At 50.7% G+C, this 12,241-nt stretch overlaps 7 protein-coding genes across 7 annotated transcripts; 3 read left to right on the forward strand and 4 right to left on the reverse strand.

Moving 5' to 3' along the window:
* Nucleotides 1-15: 15 nt before the first annotated feature.
* Nucleotides 16-831, forward strand: PRM4 (pheromone-regulated protein PRM4; the record flags this gene model as incomplete). Its single annotated transcript, XM_002553155.1, has 1 exon — nucleotides 16-831. One exon carries the CDS (start codon nucleotides 16-18, stop codon nucleotides 829-831), a length of 816 nt encoding a protein of 271 aa, XP_002553201.1.
* A 66-nt stretch (nucleotides 832-897) lies between these two features.
* Nucleotides 898-1,806, reverse strand: TGS1 (RNA methyltransferase; the record flags this gene model as incomplete). The annotated part of the gene is made up of 1 exon (XM_002553156.1): nucleotides 898-1,806. The coding sequence occupies one exon, from the start codon at nucleotides 1,804-1,806 to the stop codon at nucleotides 898-900; it is 909 nt and encodes a 302-aa protein (XP_002553202.1).
* A 536-nt stretch (nucleotides 1,807-2,342) lies between these two features.
* AIM44 (Aim44p) lies at nucleotides 2,343-4,148 on the forward strand (the record flags this gene model as incomplete). The annotated part of the gene is made up of 1 exon (XM_002553157.1): nucleotides 2,343-4,148. The coding sequence occupies one exon, from the start codon at nucleotides 2,343-2,345 to the stop codon at nucleotides 4,146-4,148; it is 1,806 nt and encodes a 601-aa protein (XP_002553203.1).
* A 33-nt stretch (nucleotides 4,149-4,181) lies between these two features.
* On the reverse strand, nucleotides 4,182-5,513 carry MGL2 (putative carboxylic ester hydrolase; the record flags this gene model as incomplete). Its single annotated transcript, XM_002553158.1, has 1 exon — nucleotides 4,182-5,513. One exon carries the CDS (start codon nucleotides 5,511-5,513, stop codon nucleotides 4,182-4,184), a length of 1,332 nt encoding a protein of 443 aa, XP_002553204.1.
* A 219-nt stretch (nucleotides 5,514-5,732) lies between these two features.
* On the forward strand, nucleotides 5,733-6,410 carry PET20 (Pet20p; the record flags this gene model as incomplete). Its single annotated transcript, XM_002553159.1, has 1 exon — nucleotides 5,733-6,410. The coding sequence occupies one exon, from the start codon at nucleotides 5,733-5,735 to the stop codon at nucleotides 6,408-6,410; it is 678 nt and encodes a 225-aa protein (XP_002553205.1).
* Nucleotides 6,411-6,649: 239 nt separating this feature from the next.
* On the reverse strand, nucleotides 6,650-6,925 carry KLTH0D11418g (KLTH0D11418p; the record flags this gene model as incomplete). Its single annotated transcript, XM_002553160.1, has 1 exon — nucleotides 6,650-6,925. One exon carries the CDS (start codon nucleotides 6,923-6,925, stop codon nucleotides 6,650-6,652), a length of 276 nt encoding a protein of 91 aa, XP_002553206.1.
* Nucleotides 6,926-7,372: 447 nt separating this feature from the next.
* On the reverse strand, nucleotides 7,373-10,669 carry CDC60 (leucine--tRNA ligase CDC60; the record flags this gene model as incomplete). Its single annotated transcript, XM_002553161.1, has 1 exon — nucleotides 7,373-10,669. The coding sequence occupies one exon, from the start codon at nucleotides 10,667-10,669 to the stop codon at nucleotides 7,373-7,375; it is 3,297 nt and encodes a 1,098-aa protein (XP_002553207.1).
* Between the last annotated feature and the right edge of the window lie 1,572 nt (nucleotides 10,670-12,241).

Genomic DNA, 12,241 nt, shown 5'->3' on the forward strand with positions numbered 1-12,241 from the left:
TACACAGAACTTAGAATGGGATTCCGAGTCGCTTCCGGCAGAGTCTCTTCGCGGTCGTCGCACGCGGTGTCGTGCGCCGTCGCACTGCTGCTGATCCTGGGATTCGTCGCGCTCACTAGCAGCGACACGGTCCGTCTGTATGGATCGCTGGCGAACGCGCGGGACGCGGAGCCAGCGGCGTCGGCGACGGCGTCGGCGGCGGCCTCAGGGGCCAGCAAGCACGCCGGCTCGCACGGTCGCTCACACTCGCGGGCCGAGGCTGCGGCCAAGCCCAGCGCCAGCGCGGAGGCCGGTCCCCGCGCCGTGGAGCAGATCTTCTCCGACATCAGGCTCGAGATCAGCGACAACAGCGGCGTCGCGACGCGCGTCGCGACGCGCGCCGAGATCGTGCGCTCCGAGGTCGTGCATGGCCCACGCAACTACCGTCCGCCCAGCGCGGACTTCGACCCCGCTGCCAACTTCCAGGAGATCCTCAGCGCGTCGCCTGTCGTGCTATTCGTGGACTCCGCGCAGGACTCAGAACGGCTGCGCGCGCTGCTGCAGCGCGACTACGAGGTGTCGCCCGCGCCCGCGGTCGTCGACCTCGAGAAACACTCGCGCGGTGCACAGCTCGAGACCTACATCCGCTACTACCGCACCAAGCCCGCGTCCGCGACCGCGGTGCCGCGCCAGCCACCCTACCTGTTTGTCAACGGCAACTCCGTGATCAACTCGGACTTCCAGAGCGACATCCAGGACCTGCATGCCCAGAATGAGCTCCTGGCCAAGCTCAAGACTGTGGCCGAGGGCAACGTCATGTTTGCCCGCAACAACGCGCCCTCGAACTCTTAGCCTCTGCATTCACTAGCTTCTCTTCTATATAACATAAAAAACATGCACATTTCCCACACCAGGGCGTCAGCCGTCCACCGAGTAGTCCAGCGTATCGGCCCCAGGCGCAACCTCGCAAGGCTCCGCCACGCCGCTTGATTCTTGCGCCGCGCCGCTGGGCTCTGCCGTGCTGCCGGCGTAGTTGTAGAAGCGCGCGCCCCAGAAACACAAAATGCCCTTCATGTAACCGTTCTGCTTCACGTACAGCACCTTACACAGTGCCTGCTCGCCCAGTAGCTCTCGCGTCACCCGCGACAGCTGCGACAGGTCTGCGTTGCGCGGCAGGAACAACACCACGTTCTCGCTGATCCGCAACAGCCCGGCCAGCGTCTCGCGCAGGCCCTGCGGCTGCAGTGCCGCCTCTAGGTCGTACACTTCGCTTCGCAGGTACTCGGGTCCGCCCCACGGCGGCGACGAGAACACGCAATCCACGGCCACCTTCTCGAACCGCCGCTTTCGGCTCAGCACACGCCAGTCCCCGAACTTGAGCCACACCCGGTCCTCCACTCCATACGCCTGCGCGTTGCGGTACGCGCAGTACAAGTGATCCAGTGAGTTGTCAACGCCGTACACCTTCGGGAAGTACTGTGCGAGCTGGATCGTGTTCCCGCCGCCGCCGCAGTACACGTCCAAAACCACCTTGGCTTCTGGCAGGCAGCTCTTGATGAATCGCGCCACAAACTTAGCTACGCTCTCGGGCGTCACGCTGAACCACAGCTCCCGCGTCATGTAGATATCTCTGTTCCGCATCCGCGAGAACAGCGTCAGACGGTTCTTCCAGTACTTGAAGATCGTTCTGTCCACGACCTTCACATCAGGCTCGACCCGGTGCTCGTTAGTCCGGAACAGCTTTTTCAGCGCCCGACGCTCGCGCCTGTACTTGCGCTTGCCCAAATGCACGAAATGTTCCAGCTCTGAGCTATTCAACCGCCCCATTTGTGTCCAACTTTCACCACGATGACCTACGTCTTTGGGCTGGCGATGCCCAATTTTTTTCTCACATGCTCAATTTCCATCGCGATGCCCTGTTAAAGTGCTCTGATCGTGCCAAGACGGATCTTTCACCATCCCAGCAACTCCGCATTACAGCGCCGTCGGCATCCGCCGCTAAATCACCGCATTTCGGCGGCTCACGAAGCCTTTCTCTGCCTGCCATGCTTGATTTCCTTCATTTTTGCCAAAATTGAATATAACCAGAAACCCAGCCTTCGAAGTTTTCCAATCTTGAAATTCATAAACCAGCCATCTCAAAAAGTCTCCACCGTATCTCCCAAGATGAGGCTGGCAGAAGGGCCAGTAGATCTGCGAGCTGGCATGCGTTTGCTGCAGCTTGTCAAGCCATCTTAAAATTCCTGCAACGACGCCTTTATAAAACTAGAATCCGATCGGGCTTCGTGCGAGTGAGGTTTCAGAACATCACCTCAATTACCCCGAATAGCACTCCCAATCTCGCGCTCGCGCAGCTCCTACATATGATCAGAACGCCCACACGTACCAAAACGCTGTCTTTCGCGGGCCCGCAGGTAGACTTTCACTTTCCCAGCCCCGAGAGTGCACCCAACGGCAGCCTCGACAACTACCACATGTCCAACCATCACCTCTTGAATGACGCGGTCGCGAGAAGCCCGTCGCAGAACTCCTCGGGCACGTCCAATGGCGTCGACAGTGCGCACTACTCGTTCGCCAACATCTCAGACAACACGACCGGAGTCCGCAACGCAGGCAATGGAAAACGGTCATCGCAGGCGCCGTCATGGTCCAGCGGGTCCGGGTCGTGCCGGCGGTACCCTGTAACGCTAGCGCCTATAACTAATGCCTCTGCACTAGCGCGGCCAGGCGATTCAGGGGCTGCAGATGTCAGGAAAAATGACACAGCTGCGTTCCTACGCCGCAAGCGCTCCCCCGAGGACTGCGCTCTGCACTCTATCTCCACGAGCGCCTACACGATACCTACGGCAGACAACATCTCATTCCAGATCACATTTGGGTCCAGCGACAAGAGCCACTCGCTGGGAAGCCTTAGGAGATCGCCCTCTTTCGGGCGTAGACTGCCCAGCCGCCGCACTGCCGGTAGTAGTAACAACGCTCCCGTATCTGCCAGTCTGCCGGCTAGAGCCGCATCTGTGAAAAGCACACAGTCAACACTTAAAAGGTCACAAGCAGTCCGCTGCAAAGGCGGTCTTCTGCAGTTCTTCATGCAAGTCGGCGTGCGCGCCAAAAACAGGATACGACGCTGGCGGCTCGCAGTGCGCAAGAAGCTCTTCACTTACAAGGCCAAAAGGCTGGCAAAAAAGAACAAAAAGCAAACTACATCACACTTGAAGAGAGGCAACGGCTATGTATCCAACATTCAGCGTTCTATCTCGAGCGCTTCCTTACGAAACAGCCAGCGCAAAAATTCTGACTCAGCGTCGAAAGAGACGCCCGCTACCGTCGCTCGCTCAGGGACTCTACCCAACCCTCTCGAAACACCTCCTAAAACCACCCGGAAGTCCCTACGTCGATCCCCATCCTCCATCAAAAGAGCTGCATCAATACTGACACGCGCGAACTCGTCTGGTACCATCACGCAGGGAACTGCGGAAAAGAACAACGCAGGAGAAAACATTCCAAGAACCAAACTAGTGAGGTCCGGCCCTTCGCTGTCTTTGAGCTCCATCGCTCGCCAGCCCTCCATTGTGGTCAACAACAAGGTGATCCCTCTAACCAGCCTCAATGAAGACACCAAGGATTTCACAATTGAGGAGGAGGACGAGGACGAGTACGTGATTGACACAGATTGCATGAAGAAAAGTGTCAGAGGCTACAGCCAAAGCAGTAGCGGCAGCAGCAACAGCGGGAAGTCGTCCGACGAAACGTATCATGATTCCTTGGAAAACCCAACCCCTGACGAGAGCCTTCTGCCAGACGAGAAAGTGTCAAGGGCCTTGGATGCATGGAACCACTATCTGCGGGCAGTAGTGGCGCAGCGTGTCCTAATGAGGCTTCAAATCAGAAGATTTCAAGAATCTGGTGGTGACCCCGAGTGCCAGGAGCTCATCGACGCTATCATTTCAGATTACGAGGAGAATTCTTCGAGCCACTGCGACTCTGACCTAAGAAGCGATTCTACGTCGCTGACGTCTGTGAGCGACTGCGAGGGTCGCGTTTCGAGCAGCGTCGCTTCTGATGTATCTGTCGGAATCACCGGTAGCATATTCTCTGCAAGGCCCTTCCAGCAGACCATGAAAAACAGCGTGAAGAGATCTTTAACTCTGCCCGTTGGTTTCCGTGTGTAGTTTTGAATGAATATATGTATTTATGTGTTTATATCAATAGTCTCTGACAGTGGCATCGACTAGTCGATCACCCTTGAATTTGTTCGCGTGCGGTAGTGTCACAGATGCCAAATCGGGCTTCAAGCCCTCTAATGCAACATCACTATGAAATCCACTGAAAAACCTGCACAATGGCTCTTCGTACCAGCGCTCGCCGTGGGCGTCGAACCAAGCAACATGGCCTCCTTTGCTGGACTCAATCAACAACGTGTAAGGGTTAGATTCAATTTCACGGATAGGGAGTGACTCCGAACCAACAATTGGATCATCAGAGGCGCTAATGGCCAACATTGGCGTCCTGATAAGAGGAATTCTGTTGGAACTGGTACCGTATCGGTAATACTCAAAAGAACAGTTAAACCCGAACATACGGGACGTGAACCAGTTGTCAAACTCTTCCACCGTTTTGACGCTGTCAATCTTTTCTGCGTACAGCTTAGCCATGTAAGGGTCCTGCTTCAAGACAGACAAGTTGTCTTTCAGCATCTTCACAAGGCTCTTGGAAAAATGGTTGCCGTAGAGATTGCGCCCAAGGAACGTTCTATACATGTAGTAGGAAGCATTGCATAGATCCCAAGGGTTGGCCAGAATGGCAGCACACTCAATTTGCGAGTTGGAGCCCTCTTGGCCCAAGTAGTTCGTCGCAATAGAAGCCCCCAAAGAAAAGCCCACGAGGTAGAACTTGCGCTTAGGGAAGAGAGCGCGTAGCTTAACCACGAAATCGCGTATATCATTAGTCCAGACACCGTTATACAACTGGGGTGTCGTAATGCAGGACTCACTGCATCCACGTGAATTCAAGACGCATGCTTCAAATCCGTAGTTAGTAGTAATCCGATCGACGAGACTGCGCACGTAAGCCTCATGGGACCCACCTGTAAGCCCGTGAAGCACAATGAGCAATGGTTTCTCGTCGTTGGAGCCTAAGTTCCGCTCTTCCTCTGGCGTGAAAAAGCTGTAACGGGGCATGAGCGGCTTGGTCTGATTTGGTGGCGTGTAATCTGATGCCTTCTCAAAGGGAGGTACCCGGAAGTCAGCCGTCGCTTCCCCCCCGTCTCGACAAGGCACAACCAGTCGCTTGTAGTAAACCATGTTCTCTTTATCGAACGTTCTTACTGCAGCATACAGCGTCTGCAGGTGCCCGTTGAAGTACAGGGGATGAAACAAAGCCATTGCTCCGTTCGAAAACTCTGGACTACATTTGTCCACTAATGTTGGAAGATCTGTGCTCGTTCCGCTCTGTTCTCCAACGAATTTCAGCGGTTCAAAAGGCCTCGTTTGCCTCACATGCGAGTAAATGGGAAGATGATGCAGAATGCTCTCCATTGATGTCTTAACGTGCCGATACAAACTATTCTGCTCGAGCAAGCTCTTGTTCAGAGGGTTCGATGAGCTCGAGTCCTTTAATGTCCGATACGCTCATCACTTATCCCGTATAATTATGTACGAACAAACATCCCGGGACATTGAACTTCTAAATGAATCGAATATCTAAAGAATAATTGAGGAGTTCAAGACAAAACAAGCAAATCGTGCAAGAATTTGATGATAGTATTTCGCGGGTTGAGGCCCGGCGTGCGAGCAGGAAGGTCTGCGATCCCCAAGCTACAAAGATGTCAGTCATCTTTCACATTCTCTACTAATAAACTGTTGATGCAAAAGGAGCAGTTGAAGGACGAGAAACGGAAAAACCGAAGAGGCGAGGCGAAAGGCGAGGAGCTGGCCGCAGAAAAAGACGGCAAGAAGCGCATGGCCTCAGAACTGCGCGGCAAACAGAGGAAAACTGACTTTTCGTGGCTTCCCAAGGCACCATCTACTGACCACTTGAAGCACCGCGATGTGAGCACGACGCTGCTGTATTCCGGATATAGGCCCTTCGTGCTGAACTCTTCAGAGCAAAAGCAGACGGATAGTACACTGTACGAGTTTGCGATGAAGCTAGAGGCGCTAGGCGATCCGCTTCCTTGGATCTCTTCAGCCACCGGGACCGAGTTTTACGGCGAGTGGGACAACATCCCCGCGGACGTGATCAAGAAACTGAGACCTTTTCAGCCCCCTACGGATGACCCGGCAGCCAAGGACAAGGAGGCACTGAAGCTCCTGCAGAAGGAGATAGTGCAAAAAGAGAAGGACAAGCTGATAAATAGAGCTAAGGGTCGGAAAAAGCCGATTCTGAAGCTCCTGCAGCTAAGCAAGAAAATAGGAAGCGAGAACGGGAACTAAAGCCGTCAGCTACTGACTCGTTCGATGCGTTAATTAAGGTGGGATTAAATATTATGAATGATACGGAAAAATTTCGGCCCCGTTGGAAGCAAAGCACCCACGCTGCTCGCATATGATTAGGCGCTGCGGCGCCTTTTTGAGTCAAGACCCCTGACGGGCAGGCGGGTCGAGGGCGTTATTTTGTTCTTTTGTGTTTTTTTTTCTCTTCACACACCTTGGCTTTATCATCTCCACGTATGCTATGCTGTTTGGTAGTCGACGGAGCCTGACTTTTCCCTGCTTTCGAATTTCGCAAAGTCCAGCTCTGCTCGCACGATCTCAGGCCGCTGTTCAACGTTATTAGTCAAGATATCCTCATTGAGCAACTGCACATGATCGCATAGTTCCAAGCACGTGTCAAGGTCATAGTCTTGATCTCTAGCGTACAACCAGAATTGCTCCTCCTCTGTGAAGTGTTCCGATAGCGTTTGGTCAAGATCCGTGCCCATCATCTCAACGGATACCGCATCTTGCATTTCGGGCTCCAAATTGTTTCAAGCTGATACAGCGCTGCCTATTATTAGATACGAATTTGGCCCTTAGGGTATGCCACTTAAGAGCGATCTTTCAGTAAAACGCTTTACACCTATTACTACATAGGTTTACCTATATAGAAAGTGCGCTATACGGTTCCCGATCGCACTAATGCATTTTGGCAGGAAGTATAAGTCATTCACTTGTGATAACAATCACTATCAACTGATTCCGTGACTTCTTGTCGCTATGTGATACTATTTATCAACGTATTGCGTGAGGCCATAAGTAGCGGGATAATGGAGCTTAGGTGCGATCAGCAGGCGCCAGACACCCGATTTTTTGCTGGTGCACTGCGAAAGGTTTTGATCTCATACAATTCCGGCGCGATTTTACCATGAAGAACGTTGTAATTACACAAGTGTATATCTATCGAGCAGGCTATATCTTCAGATATTAGCGATGATTATACCAGGGTTACCTGGAATGGCGTTTTCCACGACCTTGGCGGCATTAGGAATATCCACTTGCTCGCCAGTGAAGATGTCCTTACCAACCTTGGCACCGTAAGGGAAAGAAATGAACTGGAACTCTTGGCACTTGATGACCTGACAGCACTTCTTGACATTCTCAACGGTGGCCTTAATGGTAGCGACTTCGTCGAAAGGTAGTTCTCTGTTGAAAACCGTTTCTACGGGCTCAGCAACGAGGCGTTGCTTCAACATGGAAATGAAGGGCATAGCGCGTTTCATGTCCTTTGGATTGACCATCTGCTTGATTTTCTTGTTGTCATCGAGTTCTTGGGACTCGAAGAGCTTGCGAACAAGCTCAATGTACTCGCTTTGCCATTCAGGGAAGGACTCAGAAATGAGTAGTGTCATCTTTGCAGGCTTGGTGATGTCAACATCAGAGCCCTTGCCCTTCTTCTTCTTCAAAGCCTGTCCTTCGGATTCTCTGATACTTCTTTGTAGGTTTCTCAGGTATTCTAGCGCAGAAAGGGCGCCAGCATCCACTGGCTTAGTAGCGCGAGGGAATCTTGTGATTTGAACAGACTTGGTGTTGCCCAAAACTTCACGCCATATGTACTCAGCAAAGTGAGGGGCGATAGGAGCCAACACCAAGACCTGGAACTCAATGTAACGCAAAACCAAGTCGCGATGCATTACCTCACAGGACTCACGGTAGTAATCTCTAGCGGTTTGCAAATCGAAGAGACCAGTCTTCAAGGCGCTCTTGTAGTTTGTTAGCTCATATTGTTTGTAAGTCTCCTCGACCAAAGCGTTGAGCTCGTTTTCGAAAGAAACGTCGAAGAATTCGGTGATTGGGCCTGAACGGAGACCGTCGAGGTTCTTGACCACTTCATCAGCCCATTCTTTCAGGTTGTATAATCTCAGAATAGCGGCGTTTGCATTGGTTTCATCCAAGTTGGCGTCCTCAATGGTGTCACCAGCGTCAGCCAAAGCAATACGCGAGGCATCCGCGCCAAACTTTTCGACAATTTGTTTCAGAGTCATGAAGTTACCAGTAGACTTAGACATCTTGGCATTGTTCAGCATCAAGTGACCGTTGGCTCTGATACCTCTTGGCCAGAACTTCTTTGGGAAAAGAGCAACGTGGGTGTAGATGAAAAATGTTAAATGGTTAGTGATCAGGTCCTTACCAGAGATTGAGACATCTAGTGGGTAGAAGTATTCAAACTCTCTTCTGAGCTTTTGAAGGCTTTCGATAGGGATATCGGTTTCAACATTATCAGTGTGCTGGAAAATGTAGTCGAACACAGCTGGGGTCATCTGGTTGGCCTCAATGCCAAGTGGACCAATCTCATTACCATAGTAGTCCTTGAACAACAAGTGCGCAATAGTGTAGAAAGCTTGATATATGGTGGAGTCAGAAAGCGACTCAACAAGGTACTTCTCGTCCCATGGCAGCTTTGTTCCCAAACCGTAGGTACGGCAAACGGCCCAGTTCTTGAGCCATTCTAGGCACCCTTCGAAAGCGTTCTTAACTTCGGGAGCGAATGTGTTCATTTGGTTCAAACACTCAATGGCTTGCTCCTTCCATGTCTGCTCACCGTAGTCAACGTACCATTGGTCCTCAAGGGATACAATACAGTCGTCGCCGGAACGGGAGACAACCAAAGATTCTGGCTCGTTGTAGACAAAGGCCTCATTGTTAGCAATAAGCTCCGCCTTCAACTTACCCTTGGCCACTTCAACCTTTTCTCCCTTGAACTTACCATAGATCATAGTACCGTTGTAGAAGTCCTCTTTGTAGGCAATCTTCTTAGCCTCCGCCAAAGGAACAGTGTCCTTGGGCGACCTGATTTTCAGCTCTTCGCAGATCTTCTGAGCAGTTAAGTCACCGTATCTCTCGGAGCGAATAATAGGCACAGGCTCGTGCTTAACCCATTCAGGGTCAATACCGTAGAATTGGGACTTGTTTTGCAAGTCTCTCGTGGTCATGTAATCATCAGGAGAGTTTGAAGGCACACAGGTAACCACACCGGTACCTTTGGTAGCGATGACAGTTTCCATGGGCAAAATTCTCAGTTCGTCGTAAGCAGAAAGTGGGGCACGGATTTTAGATCCAATAAAATCTTTACCGCTGATGGTAACTAAGGGCTTGTAGTAACCTCTCTTTGGGGTGAGTTTCTGGTACGACATGTTCTTGAAAGCTCTTTCGGTGGTGATGTAGTAAGCGTCGCCGGCATCGAAAATACCGTAGTTGATCTTTGGGGAAACAAAGCAACAAGTCTGACCGTACATGGTCTCTGGTCTCAAAGTGGCAGCCACAAAGTAGAACCTCTTGGACTTGTCAAGAGCGTCGGAGGACTCCACAACCTTTTTGGCGGCTTCGGCGAATTCCAGTGTCTCGATCTTGATGCCTACATACTCTTGTGGGGTAACACCCTCACCAGATTGCCTGTCGTGGTCCATACAAGCCTGGCCATCCTTTTCGGAGTAGATGGTGTAACGCTCACCGAACTTGATTTTGCCAAGCTCCTTGAGCTTGTTCATTTGCCATCTAATGAAAGCGTCGTAGTAAGGGTTCATGTCGGTGGTGATGAAAGAACGTCTCCAATCAATACGGGAGCCGAAAGCAGAGCAGTCGCTTTGACATAGAGGGGGGAAGTATGTCAGCCAGAACTGAGGGTCGGCGAACTTGACAACCTCCTCATGTGGGATTCCAAGCTGCAACATAATCTCGAACTGGAACTTACCGCGACCCTTTTTAGCGGCGGCTTTGGACTTCTTGGCCTTAAATTTCGTTACGTCCTCAGATTCGGTCTTCACCTCCTCCTTGGCCGCGGCGGCTTCATCCTCCTCTTCCTCGGCAGGGGCTTTGGAGAAGTCGGAACCGAAAAGCTCCGCTTCACGCTTCAGCTTGTCGGCACAGGCCAGAATAGGCATACCGGTGCAGTGGAAACCCAATGGGAACAGCGCCCTTTTGCCGTTCATTCTTTCGAAACCAACGGAGAACTCAACCTTCGACAGCGTAAAACAGTGACCTGCGTGCATGACACCGTTCATGTAAGGGTAAGCCATGGAGGACATGAATTTGGGGTATTTTCTCTGAAGCTCTTCGGAGTCAATGCTGACACTTTCTTCTTCGATCGATGGTGCGTCGATCTCGAAAACGTGCTCTTCGGCCCACAATTTCTGGTACTTCTTTTCAATGGCAATCAAAGCATCTCTGCGTGCAGTGTTTTCCAGCACCAGACCTTTCGATCCAGTATCGCTTGACATCTTTAGGCTGTTTAGACTGCTCACCTGCGCTTAAGTCGCCAAAAAATGTCTGGCGACGTTTAAAATTTTTCTTGAACCTTTGCCGCCTTGTGTACGAAATGAGTGGATTTAAAATTGAAACACCAGTTGATTGAGTCACATGCTTGATCACGAGTACTACTGTACTCGGTTTTGCTTTGAGCATATTTGCTTAATAAGCGATGAGGAGTTTCGGCGGCTAAATGTCCGAAGGAGCAGCGGGCGGAAGTGAGGAGGGCCAAGAAGTGAAGGAGAATTTTGTGGGAGTTTGGGACAGAAATTATTCAAAACTCTAGCCCTTGTTTCTCAGTTTTCTTAGCTGGGGGAAGATTTATTGTTTGCCCTGCACTGGCATACGGGCATTACAATGTATTAAAGCATACCAACAATAAATGCTGCTTTGGGGCAGTTGGGCTTATTGAGTGACTGACACCTATCGTTAAGTTCTAAAACGTTCTCGTAAGAACACAATACACTGCGGTTTTGAAGTGGCGCCCTTCATGGCCAATTGACGACTTTTCGACTTGGCGTCATTAAGTTTATAAAAAAGTGACGCTTCAAGTTGAAGTGACAAAAACAGCAGTAATTACACAGCATCATTCAAACTGCAATAGCCGAAGGCTTAACCAACCTTGACTCGCTAAATGTTTCGTGCGGTACATTGTTATAGGGCTCCCTCAGCTGAGAGTTTCGCGAAGAGGTTAGCAAGGCGGAAGAGATAATCACTCGTCGGTTGACGTGAAAATGTGAGTGATACGGAGATAAAATAAGGGGCAACACCGTCAGTACATACTATAGAGCTTACTGTCCATAGTTCAAGAGGGTCACTGAGTATGTTGCAACGCTTTGTGTTATGGGATGTGACATGGCAAAGGTAGAGGTGCTTCGAATGCTTCGAACCAAGGTTTCAGCCTCAACAAGGAAACAGTGTCTGATCGCGTTTAAACAAATGCCGAGGCTTACAGTATTACGAAAGTACCGCACTGGAAGCTCTCCACAAAAAGTGCAATTCTATCCCCAGATTTGCAGGAAGATCAGCCTTTTCAAATGTTTCATGAAAATACCACGTTTTCCAGAACCGATTCATTTGCCGTTTTTTCTTTCTGTACTATTAACATAACAGCACATCATCTTATCAAGGGCTACAGGGGAGCCATCCTCAAAATCCGCCTCATTAAAAATCGGCAGGCAAAATACTGCGTGAGCATATTCGCAATTTCAAGTGAGGTATTCGCAGCTCTTTTACGGCGTTAAGTTGAGTGCAATCGTCGGCGAGCAGTTATTGGTTCTAGCAACAAATTTCGAAAGCCCCGAAGAATGCGCTTTAGATTGTTCGAAATCAAGCTAGTGTTGCAGACGAATGATCTCCTCAAAAAAGAACTCGTAACAATTCCATGCAGCAGCTCCGAGACTGGACCCGCTCTATCCTTGACTTCAAAATCAGAATTCAAAATGTACATATGAGTTATAACTGAAACTCTAAGGTCAAAATAGAACAACTAGCCGCACATTTTTCACATCACGTAGAAGAGATGCCAGTTGGCTGGCGAGTGT

This window comes from Lachancea thermotolerans (genome assembly GCF_000142805.1).
Source record: "Lachancea thermotolerans CBS 6340 chromosome D complete sequence".
In the NCBI taxonomy this organism is placed as follows: domain Eukaryota; kingdom Fungi; phylum Ascomycota; class Saccharomycetes; order Saccharomycetales; family Saccharomycetaceae; genus Lachancea; species Lachancea thermotolerans.